The 17,918-nt window shown below is 42.3% G+C and overlaps 1 protein-coding gene across 3 annotated transcripts in view; it reads right to left on the reverse strand.

The window, feature by feature from the left end:
* Positions 1-31: 31 nt before the first annotated feature.
* GNE (glucosamine (UDP-N-acetyl)-2-epimerase/N-acetylmannosamine kinase) overlaps positions 32-17,918 on the reverse strand; it is a 38,376-nt gene continuing 20,489 nt past the window's right edge. For all 3 annotated transcript variants that reach the window (XM_074330707.1, XM_019729094.2, XM_074330708.1), the window contains exons 4-12: positions 15,379-15,531; positions 13,080-13,292; positions 9,818-9,905; positions 8,845-9,055; positions 8,569-8,698; positions 8,003-8,224; positions 5,795-5,977; positions 3,241-3,357; positions 32-2,678 (exon numbers count right to left, since the gene is read on the reverse strand). In XM_074330707.1, coding sequence (XP_074186808.1) covers positions 2,443-2,678; positions 3,241-3,357; positions 5,795-5,977; positions 8,003-8,224; positions 8,569-8,698; positions 8,845-9,055; positions 9,818-9,905; positions 13,080-13,292; positions 15,379-15,531 — 1,553 coding nt within the window. In that variant the 3' untranslated portion in view covers positions 32-2,442. The remainder of the gene's footprint in view (positions 2,679-3,240; positions 3,358-5,794; positions 5,978-8,002; positions 8,225-8,568; positions 8,699-8,844; positions 9,056-9,817; positions 9,906-13,079; positions 13,293-15,378; positions 15,532-17,918) is intronic.

Below are 17,918 nucleotides of genomic sequence, written 5' to 3' on the forward strand. Positions count from 1 at the left end.
TTAATTAAGAAGAAAACAAAATACAAAAGTGTTAGGATTTCCACAAGGAAACATATTTATTTGTTTCTTTAGAATTTGGCTCAGAACAATATTGACAAAAATATTTACATTAAAATAAATTAAGATGTAAATAAGTATATGTACTATATAGAATATATTAGCCTACGAGTTAAAAAAAAACTATGATTTAGTTTTAGATTTAGTACCATCCTTCATATATTTAGGTAGCAATGCAATTGTCTGGTGTATAAAGTGGTTAGAGATTTCACCAAGGAACAATTGATGCCCCGTCAAAGTATAGCATCTTGCCCCAGACACTGATGGCTGAGCAAACTAACTTCCATCCCAGGAATCACTGTGGAATGTTTCAACAGTAACGACCACGTGGTCGAGTTCTAGGCATCAGACAACCTATCTTTTCACATTAACCCACCAGGAAGGAATTAGCCGATTCCTTCATTTTATTTTATATGCTTCTACCGAAACAATATATTGTAGAAACCTTCATGTTTTCCTAAAATAATAAAAGTCTGGGAAATGTATTCATACGCTTTTTTAGATCGTCCGAAAGTACCCATAAAACCTATCACTAGTCCAAATACTGTACCAGCAAAATTTACATAGCATAGAGGAATATTTGATTAAATCAAGTCATTACTAACGAAATATTCTTATTAAAGCTTTTGGTAACCTACAGTAAATTAGACTATATTTGCATTTTGAACGTTTTGGATATGAGAGGTTATATGGCTTAACAGAAAAAGCACAGAGGGACCTGGGATCAAACCCTGTCTCTAAGACACTAGCCACATAGCTTTAGGTATGCTTATACACTAAGGCGTAGTTTGGGGTTCTATAAAATGGGAATTAAAACATCTATGTCACAGTTTATGAGACGTTAGAATAATGTATATGAGGCACCTAGTTTGGAGCCTGACACACAGTAGGCACTTAATAAATGGTGGCTATTGGTATTTCTTCCAGGTTGTAATTGACAGCAAGAATCTTGGCCTTTGTACCTTGACAGGAATGAAAGCATGGAATCTTATTTAGCTGAAATCTAGATTCACAGATGTGGGTTCTAGGTATGACACAAACACTGCCTTCACAGACACTCCAGGGTCGTATTCAACATAGTGTGAAAAGTTACTGAGGGAGAGGTGTCTGCTGGTCAGGAGCAAAGATCCTTTTGGGATGGTTAGTCTCCTTTCAGAGGCTGTAAGTCCTAGTGGCTTCTGAGCTGTCCTTAAGAAGATAAGGACCAGGTCATTAAGGCCACTGTCATCAGATCCCTGGTCTAAAGTTGCTCGAGGTTCTGAGAGAGTAATGACTAACTTTTGTGGGTCACAGATACGTCCAGTATCACGATTGTGGTAGTAGTTTCATGGGTAAATACATATATTGAAGCTTATCAATTTGTGTACTTTAAAAAATGCCTCAATATAGCTGTTTTAAAAAGAATTTACTGAAGCCTTTCCTAGTGAGATTTCCTTCTATCCCCTGACTGGATCCCTTTCTGCAAACTAAGTTTAGGGTCAGAGGAGGAAGGATTAAAAATCCAAACTCTAGTATCAAGGTCACGTCCCAAGCAATACCTGCCAGTCTGAGTGGTGCATCTAGAAAGCAGAGGCCTACGGCTTCCTCTTCTAGTGTAGCTTCTTGGCACAAAAAACTGACTGGTACTCAGGGTTTGAGCTGAAGTGACCCAAGAAAGAGGATCTACAAAAATGGGGGTTGGGAAAAGTGACTTGGGAAGAGGAGACTAAAAGCAAAATCTTCTCTGCCAATGTCACCTGCCAAAACCAAATTGAAATACCAAATTTGCTTTTTAAGAAATACTCGTTGGGCCAGTGGACTCTCAACCACAAGGTTGCCAGTTCAATTCCTCAAGTCCCGCAAGGGATGGTGGGCTCTGCCCCCTGCAACTAAGATTGAACACAGCACCTTGAGCTGAGCTGCCTCCCGGATGGCTCAGTTGTTGGTTGGAGCGTGGGGTCTCAACCACAAGGTTGCCAGTTCAATTCCTCGACTCCCACAAGGGATGGTGGGCAGCGCCCCCTGCAACTAAGATTGAACATGGCACCTTGAGCTGAGCTGCCGCTGAGCTCCTGGATGGCTCAGTTGGTTGGAGCATGTCCTTTCAACCACAAGGTTGCCGGTTGGACTCCCGCAAGGGATGGTGGGCTGTGCCCCCTGCAACGAGAAAACGGCAACTGGACCTGGAGCTGAGCTGCGCCCTGCACAACTAAGACTGAAACAACAACTTGAAGCTGAACAAAACCCTCCACAACTAAGATTGAAAGGACAACAACTTGACTTGGAAAAAAGTCCTGAAGTACACACTGTTCCCCAATAAAGTCCTGTAAAAAAAAATACTCGTCTAAAAGACAACCTGATTCCTTGAAGGAGCGCTCGCTCGGGCCGTGCCCACTCCTGGGAGGCCTAGTAGATCCTGCGAGTCGTGTAGTCCAGGACCATGCTGGCAGCACCCAGCAGGGCAGGGTCCACCAAATCCGAAACCACCACGTCCACGTCCTGCACTGAGGACAAAGCCTGCTGGCGGATGACGTCTTTGACCGTGTGGATATAGTGACTGGCCAGGACTCCAGAGAGGATCACAAGGGAAGGATTCATAGTATGGAGGATGTTCACAACCCCAAGACCCAGCGCCGTTCCAGCTACGGGAAAACAAACAGGAAGTTTCGGTGGGAGAGCCAAATCACAGACGCCCAAGAGGAAGGTAGAAAAGAGCCAGCAACCAGGAGCAGGTAGTACGTTCACACTACGTGACAGGAAGCCGTACCTTTAAAACTGTTCACGATTTATTCTTAGTATGAGAAAATGATCATGGGATACTTTGAAATGAAAAGAGCTGGGTATAAATTTGTGTACTACATGATCTCAACTATGTAAAAAATAGAAAGACTGGAAGGAAATGTTACTGGTTGCTATCTCTGAGCAGTAAAACTCAGAGGGACACTTTCTTACTCTCCTGTATTTCTCGAAGTTTCCTAGAAAATGAAGTCATAGTTTCTTCATACTTGTAAAATTAAACAAAAAAACCTGTTTAAGAAGGCAGTGCTGCCAAGTACCTTGAAAACAGTTCCTTTTTGCGCTCTCAGTAAGCCGGAAAGATACCTCTAAACAGCCAGCGCTGGTCCTGAGGGCAGCGTGGTGTGCGGGAGCCCTGGGCGCCGAGGGCCTGGTCCTGCGGCAGAGCTGCCAGGCGCCCACACTCACCTGTCCGCAGGATGCTCTGGGCCTTGGCATTGCCGAGTTTCGCAGCTTGGATGAGATGGAGGGCACCCACGGCTTCATCCTTAGGCACCGACATGCCTTCCACCAAGAGCAGGTCTTCTGTTGGCACAGAGATGAGAAGGAGAAGCAGTCATTACTGAGCGGTGGCAGCGCTGTGGCGAGGCCAGTGTTTACCACTGCCGGTGGGCAGCAAGCCCCCAAGTGGGAAGACTGTTTTCTTTCCACAGTGGCAAAGCTTTTCATCATTTACAGATATCCACATACATCCCCCAGAGGCCTTTGCTGCTGGTTCTCCATCACCCAGGACTTCCCTGCCTGGAACAAGCCTCAACTCTGCCCGGAGCCTCCTACCCACCGCTCTTACTCCCTCACTTCTCACTTCCATATGAGGCAGAGTCCTTGAATTATCTGACTCCTCTGTCAGCATTCATCTCCTTCCTTAAGCAACCCAGATGCAACCTGGCATTGTTGCCAGTGCCTCATTCTCGGGCCGGGAGGCACAGCACTGAGGGGCAGACACAGACCTGGGCTCAGCTGCCAGCTCGGCCATTACTGGCCGCACACCCTGTCCACATCACGCCACCTCCATGTGTGCTGTTCTCTGTAAGGCTGGAGTAATACAGAAACCCCACCCAAGCAGGACTATTTTAGGGCTTACGTGAGATAACGGCCATAAAGGATGTAGTTAAGCGCGGGCCAGAGTAAATACTAACCAAACAGTAGGTATTTCTGTTGTTATCTATCATCCTTGTCTTTCTGACCCTCACTTTGCGGGTCACCAACCCAGGTCGAGCTGCCTCCTTCTCTATTATACTTGGGCTCTGATGGGAGAAAATCCGAATCGTGCAGACTGCTACCCACACACCAACCAGGCTCTCCGACCTTTGGGAGGCCCTCACAGCTGCCCTCTTCCATCCCTGCTCATTACTCTTCTGCTGAGCCTTCACCTCCTCAAACCCTGCCCTCCCACCCCCCACGACCAAGAGATTTCCGTATTTCTGCCCGCTCAGATAAAGCACAGCACCAGGCAGGAGTTCTCCTACTTGGCGGCCCCCACCTAGGAACCCGTCGGTATATGCACTTCGCTCCTTTTGCGCCCTGTGCCTGGGCTTTGTACCCATCTCTTCCCCCCTCTTACTGTAGGGACCAGTCCTTCTCTCGCGCATTCTCCACCTCTGCTTCCATTCCCACTGTCTCTTTCCATCATCACATGCTCACAAAGTCCATGTCCTCAAAGCACTTCTGCCCTCTACTCAGTGTAGTCAGTCTTCTGCGCCCCCCCCCCCCCCCCCACTGAACTGAACTTCGAGACATGCATTTGCCCCCAAGGGAGCAAAACAGTCTTACTCTTTCTGTACAGACAGTATATAATCATAAACAGATAAACAACCTATCTGTGGTATTCAAGTTTCATGGGGTGAGATTAGGAAAAAACATCTCAACAGGCTCCTTGTGGGGGGGTAATAAAAACGAAGTTGAAAAACAGTTTCAGGGCTTCAAATGATGTCCTCATGGCCAAAGCCAGTGACCTTTTCTGAGTTTCTCTTACTCATAAGCAGTAAGTACTTGACACTGCCGACTACTGTACTGAAACACAGAAGCCCTTTTTGGCTTCTGTGACTGCCTTTTCCTGGTTTTCCTCCCTGCCCTCAAATGCTCATGTTTTGCTGGATTCCATTTTTCACTCGTGTCTCATTCCCAGTCTTAATCATAGGTTTTAACCACCAGCTCAATGCTGCCGATTCCCAAATCCCTCCTTCCAGTCTAGTCATCTCTCCTGCATATCAGACCCCTGTAGCTATTTGCCTTCTATGCATTCCCACCTGAATGTCCCAACCGTCACCTTCCCCCAAAACCTGTTCCTCCTCTTAGATTCCTAAATTCCTGCAGGTTCTGGCTTACCTCTTGCTCCGCTATACTCTGCCTAGCCCTTTATGCACCAACACCACTGTTTTACATGCTTGGAAGGGTTCCCTTTCTCATCCAAACTTGCCTCACTACCTCTGACTCGCGACCCTCCACCCCCCAGGTGGGGAGGGAACCCCCCGGTGCCCTTACAGGCAGCTATATTCTTGGCCATCTGCACTTGACACACTATATTAAAGGACTCCCTCATGCATTAGACTAGAAACCATCCTAACTTTTATAACATGTCCAGAAACAGCTTTAATTCCAATAGACCTTTCAGAGTTCAAAAACTGTAATACATTCATCCATTTAATTCTTCATTAAAATGTGTATTAAATACCCACACTGTGCTAGGGGCTGAGAAAACAAAAAGGAAAGAAATCTTCCCTGCTATCCTGGAGCTCGAGAGGACCCCTTCCCCCCCGCCCCCACCACTGGAGAGGAAGAGTGTTATGTGGGTCAGGACCAAGAAGACTTGAGAGCTTCAGTATGTTTGAGCCCCACTTTTCCTCTAAGGAGTGAAAAGGTTAAAAGTTCCGGCTTTAGTGTTCAGCTCTTTTTGGAATATCTACTTTAAAGTACTTGTCTACCATTTGGCTATTTAATTCCTCAGGGGAAAGAAACCAACCATCATGTAGCTTTTTTGCTTCCCTCTGCAAGGCCATCCCAGAGGCATATGCTTCAATACATCCGTGACTTCCACAGGAACAGTCAGGCCCATCCAGAGACACAATGAGATGGCCAAGTTCTGCAGCACAGAAGGAGCTTCCATGGACCAGTTCATGCTGATGGATGATTCCCCCGCCAATTCCTAGGGTGAGAGACAACGATCATTGAGGTGGCTCTTCGCTTGAAACAGAAAACAGACATGGCAAAGCCTCAGCTGTTTAGCGAAGCTTTGCAATGCGAGGTTCTATATGATGCCCCTTTCCTAGAGAGCTGAAACTCACTGAGTACCTAAACTTTTTTGGAATCATTTTGGATGGAAATAATGTTAGCAGATCTCTGATACCCACATCTGCTTGGCTCACTGTGGTTCCCACCACAGCTGTAGCAGACAGTTCAGACTCACCTGGTGACAACAGTACACACCTCAAGCACACACTGCCCACTGTTCTCACCAAGGCGTTCACCACTGATGCAAACGCTTAGTCACACACGCACAGTGCCCGCGGCAACCCTCAACCAAGGCAGGACGGCAGCCAGCAGATCCAAGTGCACAATTCTGGATGGCTTTCTGCAGGCTTCCTGGGAGGTGCTGGTCGATCTCAGCCCCCACTGCCCTCAGACAGGTTCGTAACGTATCCTCTGACGGCTCTTCTACTCTGTTCTATTCTACACTTCCCATTCCCTCACTCCTGCTTCTCAGGATCACCTCCAAAATAAAATACGCACATCTAAATCTTGTCTAAGACTCTGCTTTAGGGTCAGGCAATCTTTCGAAGGTGGTATTATTATACGCCACCTGCATTCTTAAACAGAGAATATGAAATATGATTTTGCCTCTTCTTAATGCCATCATGTCTAAAACTCTATGCTTCAGTAATTGTGAAATCAGTGACTGTCTTGTTATGGAGTTCAGGAGTTGCTAAGGAGCAAAGGGCGTTCTGTCACCTTAGAAGGCTCTGCTTTTTAGAGTTGTCCTGCCATCTATTACTTCTTATGGCACCTACTCAACCACCACCCCTCTACTTTGCAGCTTATGAACTACTCTGAGCTACACAAGACAGCCAAACTTGCTAAAACTGTGTGTGTCTTAAGAAGTGCGTGAGCTTCAAGGGGAGGTAGTATAACGTCAAGTTTAAGAGCACACAAGTTTTGAAGTTAGACGTATCTGGGATCAAATGCTGGCTTGACCACTTACTGAGTTTATTTCCTTATTTAAAAAACAAATTGGTCCAATATATGGTGATGGAAAGAGAACTGACTCTGGGTGGTGATCACACAATGGGATTTACAGATCATGTAATACAGAATTGTACACCTGAAATCTATGTAACTTTACTAACCATTGTCACCCCAATAAACTTTAATTAAAACAACAAACAAACAATAAATTGGAACATCAGCAGAAAGGGCAGAGTAGGGAACTCCAAAAGTCCATCCTTCCACTAAAGCAATGAATAAGCTGGCAAAAACTGTCAGAATCAACTTTTTTGGAACTCTGGAAACCAAAAGTTTGCAACAACCAGAGGTATGCTTAAGAGAAAATAACTGAATATTAGTAAGAGAGCTTTATGGCTTTTTCTGGTCCTATTACCCCCCGTTCCCCCAATAAATTGGCAGGGCCTTGAAAGACAACTCACATTCCCAGTACAGATGGCAGTACTGGAGGGAGCTAAACGACTTATCTCAAAGAAATGTGGTGCTTTGTTTTGACCAGCTCAGTGGATCCTGGACGGCCAGCTCAAAGGGCTTGCCTTTATCTCACCTAACTCAGAAGACTCCCAGGGCTCAGGGGGCATTTATCAAAAACATTTCAAGGCAAAATATATTTATTAGTCTGCTGCTTAGGGCAACTGATAACGGTTGGGGCAAACAATATACTAACCAAAAGGACTGGGAGGAAGAGTTGGGGAAAGAGAAGCTTTGGGGAATAAGGGCTTTGCATAGCTCTAACAAGTTCCTGAGAATTTAAAAGGCCACACGCATGCTCAGTGCCAGGCACATGCTCAGAAAAGACCTGAGCAGACCCTCTGCTCTCACGTGTGGCTCACCTTCAAGCTCCACTCAACAGGCTAAAGCAGAGTTGTAAACTGCCTGGCTGAGTATTAGAGGTGTGTGTGTCCCAGCACAAACTCTAGTTCCTGAAGCAGCCTTCTCTTATTCCTCTTACCTGTGCCTGTGATAAGTGTCACAAAGTTTTCCAGGCCCTTGCCTTGGCCAAATTTCCTTTCCGCCATGGCGGCACAGTTGCCATCATTGTCTACCCACACGGGGAGATGCAAAGTGTCAGATAGGGGGGTCCTGAGGTCCACAGAGTTCCATTCTTGAATCAGTTTGGTTGAATGCAGCACAATTCCTTCCCGAGGATTTACACGGCCACCTGTGGATATACCTGAGCTCCCCCACAAACACAAGGAAAATAATTCTAATTAACAATTAAGTGTCCCAACTGTCTGGGCTTGGAACACAAATGAATTCACCCAAGATCTCCAAAAACAAACATTACCAAGACTGCAAGGACATGTCAAGCAGTTCTGAGCTAAATGCGGAGCTCCCAGATTTACAGTGCCATCAGCTTCTCCCATAATGCCTGTGGTGTCCTGGGAAGACCCACTGCTTAGGGCCCACAGACAGGACCTAGAGCCATCTACACACAGGGCTCAGTCATGCATCAGAACTCAGTAAATTTTGCACATTAAGATGAACATTTCTTGGCTATGTGATTCCCAATCTTACCTACTCCCAAAATTCTGCAGTTCAGTTTTACAGCTTCTGCTGCAGCTTCTACACACATCTGTAGGATTAAATTAATCCTCTCTTCATAGGTTTTAGGATTGAACTGAGTGTACTTCTTAATTATTTCACCCTACAAGAGAAAAACACAAAATCCGTCCTCACTGGTCTAAACTAAGAAGCATACGAGAATGTTTCTAGTTTCACCTTCCTCCCATACTTTCAAAAAATCAGTTACTGATATGAGATACAAAGTGAACACCTGAGGAGTTCCTTTACCTTCATGCTGACGATTGCAACTCGGAGGTTCGTCCCACCAAGATCAACAGCCAAGGCACTCAGAGTTTCAAGAATATGGTCAATGTCTTGAGAGATATTCTCCTTCACAGGAGGAAAGCAGAATTTCTTTTGTAGTGGTTCTTGAAGATCGATAGATTTGAGAAACTTCAAAATCCTTGGAACAGCATTTCCATCCCCATATATCTTTGAACTGCAATATCCAAAAAGTCAATTAAATTCAATGCTTTTCTCCTACATGAAATAACACTGAGGACATGGTAGTACTAGAATCGGAGACTGGAGGTAATAGTTTGGACTTCTTCCTTTTAAAAACACAACATCTGCATCTCTTCAGCAACATAGTAACTAAGTAGCTTGGTATCACCAATGCAATGTCTAATTCCACTATTGATTGAAATATAACTATTTCCAGCCTGAGATACCATTAAAAAATGGCTATATCATCAAAGAAAAATTATCTTTGGTAAGCTAATTTCAAAATATAGCATAGTTTGAGACAATGAATTCTTTTTTTTGGTTTTGTTTTTAGTTTTTATCTTTACATTTGTGGGGGGGAAGTTATTTTCAGGAAAAAACAAATACGGGAAAATATCATTAATTTGAAATACAAAGGAGGACAGTCTAAAATACTGAACTAGACTATTTTCAAAGAAAATCAATTACATTACTTTCTAATACTTATGGAAATTCAAAGTAGGCTAAAGAAGTATTTCCTAGAAGAAGGGCTCTGTTAATTAACTGAGACAAATAAATAAAATTTTCTCCATCGGAACCCTTGGTCCAGTAATAGGGGGTATATTAGCAAGCTCTGTCTTACCAGCAGCTAGGGACTCCTGGTGATGGAGAATGAGAGCTCTGCTGGGATGATTAAACAGTGATCTCAGCTTGAAAATGGTGCCCGAGGCATCTCCCCTTTTAAATCACTTTTTTAAACAAGAGGGCATATACTCACCAAGGGTACTGTTTACCAAACTGAAGGTGCAGCGCTTGCAATATTTTGTCTTGGGTATCAGCATCCCGGACATGAAGGACATTCTCCCCTAGGTAAATGCAGTGACACAGTGCAATGATTCAGAAGTGGGAATACCCAAAAAATAAAGAAATTTAGCAGTGTGTCATGCTCATTGTTAGTCCTGAAACCTGGAGGACTTCAAGTAAGTTGTCTTCTTTTAGAGAAATGCCAACTTTTCTACTTTACACCTCTTAAAGCACTCTCAGCAAGATATGAAATACTTAAGAGCACTAGGGTCCTTTATTCCCAAAGAGAATAAATCAAGTTTTTGTATGTTTGCTGAAATAAATGAAGTAAATTAATCTAGTACCCACTTGTCACTCATCTAGTCTAGTATTTTCTTCCAATCTGCCCTCCCTTCCATCTACTCAGCCGGTTGTTCGATCAACTGATTAGGCCAAGTTGGTCAGTTAGTCAATTAGCCAGTCAGCTGTTCAGGCAGTCACTTTCTCTCCATATATTTTCTGACCAACGTGAAGGAGTCAGTACAGTGAACTTGCCATGTTTTTCAATAGACTTGGCTGAGAGGAGAAGAGCAGAAGTGTGGTAGCTGGAAAGAGGTGTGGGTCAAGGAAGGCGTTGTTTTGTATTGTTTTGATTTTAAGATATAGGCATGTTTAAATGATAAGGAAGCTAAAAATACATGGAAGAGAAAGGATGACTGATAGGTCCCTGAGAAGGCAGGAGGGGTGATTTAGAACATATTCTAGAAGGCTGAGCAGTGGACAGGCAAAAGACCCCACACCTCACACCCTGCAATGTAAAGAAGGTAAGAAGGAAAGGATGGATGAGCATGTGCTTATATAAATGTGGAGGCAGAAAGTGCAGGGACTGCTTTTGACACAAGGCCACATTGCCAAATCCAGTGTTCAATTCTCTGTTCACATCTTATTTGAACTCTAGGTAGCACTGAACACCATCTCCTGGAAACATTTTTTTCTGGGCTTTGATGATACCCTGCTCCTGGTTTTCCTTCGACCTCACTGGCAGTTTCTTTTCAGTCTTCCTTGATGGGCCTTCCCTCCTCACCAGAACTCTAAATGTTGAAGAGCTCCAGAGACTGGTCCTGGGCTCCATTCTCTTTCCTATTTATGTGTTTTCCCTGGGTGATCTCATTTAGTCCCTTGGTTTTAAACACCATCTTTGGCAGTGTGCCATTATCCTCAATATCCTTTCTCTGTACTAATAACAATTTTTAGATGGGCATTTGACTACCCAGCTAAAGAGTCTGTTCTTCAGCTTCCCTTGCAGCTAGACGTGGCCATGTGACTGCGTTCTGATTGGATATGTGAAGAAATATTGCAACTTCCAGGCTGCACTTTTAAAGGAAGGGACATCTTCTCCTTCCCCACTTCCCAATGGCTAACATGTACACTTGATAGCAAACTGATGTGGATAAAAGTGGACTTGACAGCAAGACAGATGAAGGCTGAGTCTCTGAGGACTTTGGAGCTGCCATACCAGTAAGAAACAAAATCTAATTTACTTAAGACACTATTATTTTGGGTCTCTCTGTTACAGCAGCTGAACTGATTTCCTAGTTAAATACCATCTATATGCCAATTACTCTCAAATTTGCTTCTTCAACTCTAACTCTCCCTAGAACTATCTAGCTGCTTACCTGCCATCTCTATTTTGATGCCTAATAGTCACCTCAAACTTAACAAGGCCACTAGAGAATTCTTAATTCCACCCCCTCCCAAATCTGCTCCTCCCTCAGTGTCCCCATATCAAGAAAGAGTACCCCCACGTCTCAATTCAAAAATCTAGGAGTTATTACTTCCTTCCTTCCACTACTCACATCCAACCAGCAGCAAGTATTATGACAAACCCCAAATCTAACTTTTCTCCATCTCTACTACGACCACGTAGTCCAAGCCACTGTCATCTCTCATCTGCACTGAACTAACTTCTCAACTAGTGTCCCTGCTTCCACTCACGCCCCACATTCCACTCGCCATACAGCAGCCAGAGTGATGGTTCCAAAATGCAAGTCATACCGTGCCATCCTCTCTTTTAAATGGCTTCTCATCTTACTTAGAAAAAATTCCCAACTATCTACCCTGGCTTCGGGCTGCCTCCCTCTAACGTCATCTGGATCACCTTCCTCTTGCCCACTGCTCTGCAACTACACCAACCCTACTGTTTCTCAAATGCATCAAGCTTCTTCCTACCTTAGGGTCTTCACAATGGCTTTTCCCTCTGCTTGTCCCCGATCCTCACACCGCTGATTCCTTGTCATTCAGATCTCAGCTTAAGTGTCATCTCCTAAAAGAGGCCTTCCCTTATCCAATGTAATGTAGCCCGTCACATATATTATCTTGCATTACATCTGCACAGTGCACGGAAATCCTGATTTTTTTTTTCTTTTCTTTTTTTTTTCCAGTCTATCATCTATCTCCTGTCCCACTAGAATGGAAGTTACATTAGAGCTCAGTCCTTTTTAAATGATTTTGCTGCTGAATCCCAGTGCCTAGCACATAGTAGGTGCTTATTAAACATTTCTTAATGAATGAATGAAGTTGAAAGAATTTTCATCTGATGGCTTCTATTTTTCTCTGTGAAGTAGGGAGCAAAGTAATACTTTGGGGATGAAAGGGGACGGTCTAAAAGATAATAGAAAGTTTGGGTGGCAGTTATGAAGAATAGGAAAAAGAGCAGAGTTTGAACTAATCTTGTTCTGGTCCAATTCTTTCTCTATGAAGTACATGTATTTTTCCATTAGCTACAGAAATATATTTGCATGTGTACAGTATTAGAACTTGAACTAATGCTAATAACAGGATAAGTTCAGTTGTAATAATCCTCCTTATACTTCAGTTATTAAGGGGGTATCTTACTCAGAACTGACTAAAGGTACTGACTAAAGTGACTCTTGGGCCCAGAAAATGAAAGACTAGCATTTACATACTGATGACACATTCAACCACGTTCTCTCTTAAACACAGCCACCAAAGACCACAATTAACTAAGAAACTCTTAGCTCTAACCAATACTACAAAGACAATAAAAATGTAAGTAGAGCCCTAAAAAAATTTGGTAATCACTGTGTGCTATTTATGGATTTTAGGCTACAATAGTCATTAACCTCATTCACTCACTCGCTGATAAAAATGGATGCCGGCAAAGATACGTGCACACCTTGTAATAATTCGTATATATGTATTAAGCCGTCAGTTGTAATGTAAGCAAAGGTAAATACCTGTTTCTCTTCCAATCTGCCGTGTTCCTAGGTTGATCACAGGCGTTCCAAAAGCTCCTACCTCTCGTACCCCACAGCTGCTGTTCCCAATCATACAACCAGCGTGGGCAACCAGCTGTATAAACTGGTCAAATGGGACGTGTTTAACGGCACGGAAATTAGGATGATGCTCAATGCCCTTCTTCCGCATCACTCGCACCATTTCTTTGCTCCCTGTGAAAAAGAAAAAGACCAACTGGTACATGGCTAATGAGATAAAGAAACAGTTTTCATTGGCAAGTATAACCCCACTTAAAGAAATCTCCCCATAAAAACTCACAACAGTTATTAGGGAAATAGTAATTTTAATTACTGAGTGATGGATATCTACATGTCTGGTCAGCTCTCTGCTTCGTCTCATCTAGAAAGTTTAAACAGAAGTTGGGACTTTTCAAACAGCACTCAGCAAAACAAATACCTTTTATTAATGCCCAGCAAAGCCTTTACCTTAAACAATTCAGAGGCTCAAGACAGGTCAACAGTCTCTCTCTCTCAAGCTACAAGTTCTAAATGGAAAGGTACAGGCTCTCCACACCAAGCTGATCAGAGAGCCTCTGCCTCGGCTATGCTCACATTTACCCGAAAGACAGCTCAACAGGAAAGCACTCCCACTTACATGGACTAAGCTCCAAGAAAATACAGACAGATTCTGATACTGTGGCTGATATTTTAAATGCATGGTTTTAAAAGATGTTACAGATATAAGAGGGAACATTTAATGCCTCTCTGCCTGCCTCTCTGCTCACCCTTTCCTAGCTACCAGGGGAGGTCAAGTTGCTAATCTGGTTGGTCAGAAGGCAGAATAGCAACCACACTGCATTCCCCAGAGGGTAAGAGCCACTGATTTAACAGAAGCTGGGTATGCAGTGTTCTCTCCTTCTAACCTCTCTGTGGTGAGGCAGGCAATAGACTCTGGGTCTACTCCTGAGTGCAGGCCTGGCCACTGCTCCCTGCAGAGCACACCAGTTGTTGCCTACAGTTATTGTGGTACATGCAATGCAAGAAGGTGCTACTTCCAAGGCTCTGATTTGGGCTCAGTTGAAGGCTTCTCTTTTGCCTTACGCCTAATCAACAGGTCCTAATCTTGTTTCTCAGCGAGCTCTACATTAGGGAGCTGGGCAGTAAGCCAGACAATAAAGTGATGCCTTGGTTCTTACTTCCCTCTTGTTCCTTATGTATATTTTATCAAAAACCCTGTGAGGAGGAGAGATGAGTGGTAGGTATGAATTCGGCATTCCTGGGACCCTTTACTTTCAGAGGGGGAAAATATCTCAAATCTAAAGTGTATACAATCAGGAAAGTATATTACAAACAGAATATCATTGACAATGAATATTGAAAGATATATAATTACATTACAAATATTTATACAAAACTTTAAAGGATTAGAAAATAATAAATACTAAGGTTTTTGAAATACTTGATAAATTCCCTGGACAAAATCTGTGTTGTGGGTTCTTAATTTTTTTTTTCAATTAACACCCTACTTTCTTTCCCCTAATAGTAAAGATTATTCAAGAAACGCTAAGAGAGGGATTCTTTCAGAGTAAGATGGTAACATCTTAACATTGCAGAGGAGTCCTGCCTCCTTTACTAAAAATTGCCTAAGAGCTCAGCAGTGACTGGTGTCAGCTAATAATAACCAGTATTTGAAAATTCCTCAGTGTCAGGCCCTGCTCTGGCACTTGTCATTTATATCTCATATCCCCCTTAACATGGCTAAGGTGTCAGAAGCACCAAAGAACAATATCATCCACCAGGAAGTAGTTGATCAGCCAGGTCAGGCTTGAAGATCAAGTGGTTAGGGACTCGAGGTCTAACCTGTTTAAGCTCAGGGTGACGTTAAGGTATAGCTAACATAAATGAGAGAGCCAAAAACAACACTAGTGGCTATTTTACTGTGGTCAGTGGGGTCACTGTTTTCCTAAAGACACGCTTTCAACTTTTAAGGTTTATGTCTCTTGACTATTGCATTTTCTCATTGGTGGAAACTGTTAGAGATTTAAACATGAAACTAGAGAGAAGATTAGAGAGGTCTTTTTTTAGTATTTTTTTCCTATTGTCTATTAGACTTGACAAAAACATTACAAACTCTTTGATCTACTGCAAAATTGATGATCCTTTGAAAACTGGAATACATTTCAGAGCAGAGTGGCCTTCCCTGATAAAATGAGCAAGATAAGGCAGTCAAAACAAGACATAATAGAAACATAAAACTGGAAAAGGTAGGTGGCATACTTTCATTTTCAAGTTCAATTACCTGCATCAATATTTGGAAACAGAACTAGGGTCCGCTTGTTAAACGAGATAAGTGCATCCAAGGTTAACTCAAACATTTTAATGGAATGCTTAATGTCAGTGGTCACAGGGTGCTGCAGTGCAACAATGTAATCTTTAGCTTTTACATCATCACCTGTTTAAAGAAAAAGCACATTGCTCATTAGTGAAGAATCTTAAAGGAGAAAGAAGCAAATTCTAAAAATCAGACCCCACACAGTCTGTGCTTTTAAAAATTCTACAGAAAAAACAGTTTGTCACATTCTAAGCAGGGCAGCCAAATTAGGTTCAAATGATAAGAATTTAGAGCAACAAGTCCAAGGATTCAGCAAACTTAACATTTTACAAAGGGGCTTGCTACCACAAACAAAACATATAACTTTAAGTAGCAGAAATCAGAAACTGTTTTAAAATCCAAAATATTTCAAAGCAGTAGAAAAATGCAAATATTCCCACTTTTTAACTAGTGTTTCTAATGAATTATCAGCAATATTAATATGTTACAAATTAGGACATGTAGGGATTGTGAGTATTAAATACACTTCATATAACACATAGGTGCTTCCCCAGACCACCACCCACCAGATTCAACAAATGGCAAGTGTTTCTAACTCTGTTCACAGGACTAGAAAGGCTTCACTTATCACCAGGCTGGGATCCCAAAAACAGTTCCTCAGCAAACATGTAAAATGTAAATGGTTCAGATGGGCAGTGCTATGCCAAATGACACAAAACATTCATCAACAGAGCCTGTATTATCCCATAAAACTGAAAATGAGCTCCATTTGTTTATTTTTAATGAAAGAATATTTTTCTTTGTGATATTAATTTTAATGATCAACTTTATCATGAAACTATAAATTTATCGTTAATTTCCAAAGTCAAATAGTAGCAGTTATTTTTTATGATTTCATGGTAACAGAGAATTTTTACTAAGAATCTTCAGTAATTATTTTATTTAAAAGACTATAGGCTCTAAAATTTTATTTAAAAAAATTATTGGTTCCAATATTATGTTCTAAACTCCGGGTCAGGGGAATATAATTACTATAATTTTGTACAAAGTAGGAAAAAGAACTAAAGACCTAAAATAATCTATCAGAAACAGAAATCTAGAATAATGAGATCAACATAAATTTAGGTAACTCACTAGATACAGATCAGAGCCATTAGAAACTATGGAGAGAGAAATAGCAATAAAAGGTGTCTGCACTGTAAAGGACTTGGAAATATTACGTATATGCTGCAATCTGACTACAGATACAAGTTGGTCCCACTGTAATGCATGTTTCTATAAAGTGAATTAGCTCATCTGTGACTGGTAAATAGAGGAATGATGTCAGCCTTTAATGCAGTAGTTGAGTTATTCATACATGATTCCCCACAGCTGAACACAAAGAACCTTAACGTAAATGTATGCAACAAGCTGTGGAGAAATAACAATACTTGTCACCGGGCCCCTTCACCCCACATTCTTTCTCTTGGTTCAGTGTGCCCATGTACTCTGTCTTGAGAACACTTTCGGGCTAAATCTCTCTGATCGTCGTGTTTTTGGTTTTTTGGTGGCAATTTTTCTTTGGGAGTGAGGATGTTATAGAGCTTCTGCAGTTCCGTGCACAGGTTCATACACAGCTATTGCTACAACTGATTGCTAAGGGGCACGTGGAAGGTGAAGAGGAAGAAAAATGCCAGCAGTTGACTCCATGAAAGCTTTCCACTTGTCATTTCTCTTCTCCTTTAAGTGTGATTAAGAAACATTTGTACCATTATAATGCAAAATAACCATATGATGCAGCAGGATTGGACTTTGTAATTTAGAGCTCTATTATGGTGCCATTTAAGCGTTTCTTCATAAAAGGATGGCAAGATAGCAAAATATTTTGTTTTTTAAAGAAAAAACAGGACAATGAGCTGGAGCCCTCTCCCCCTGGCAATAATACATTTTGTGCAAAGCTTACCCCTGCTTCTCCACGTGCAACTTCTGACATTATCACTCTGCCTTTGTCTCCAGAACTCAGAAGCTTCATCCCTTCCACACAACCCTTTGCGTTACAGTACTTTCATTTTGTTTCGTGTTGTAAAGTTCTATATTTACTGTGGTATTTCTTTCATTATTGGGAATTTAACATGTTTATTTTAACTTTGCTAAATTTTTATTTGGACTGCTATTTATTAATGTTCTGGTTACAAAGCTGCGTGTTCTGAGTGGCCCACCCAATTCCTGGAAGCAGAGTGATAACATCAGAAGTTGCAGGTCGAGAAGCAGGTGCAGGCTTTGCACACAACGTAGTATTGCCAGAGTAGGTGGCTTGGGCTCATCGTTTTGTCCTCCCCCAGTCTCCCCCACTGGCTTATAAAAATCTACTTTTCGCTATTTTGTTATCCTTCTTTTCACAAAGAAACTGCTTAAGTGGTTCCCAATAGAACTGTAAGCTCTACAAGTACAATCTTGCTGCATTCTGCTTTACAAGGGTTATATTTCTATTCATTACAAGTGTTTCACATATACAAAGTTTTTCAGAA

This window comes from Rhinolophus sinicus, linkage group LG04 (assembly GCF_036562045.2).
Source record: "Rhinolophus sinicus isolate RSC01 linkage group LG04, ASM3656204v1, whole genome shotgun sequence".
NCBI classification, from domain to species: domain Eukaryota; kingdom Metazoa; phylum Chordata; class Mammalia; order Chiroptera; family Rhinolophidae; genus Rhinolophus; species Rhinolophus sinicus.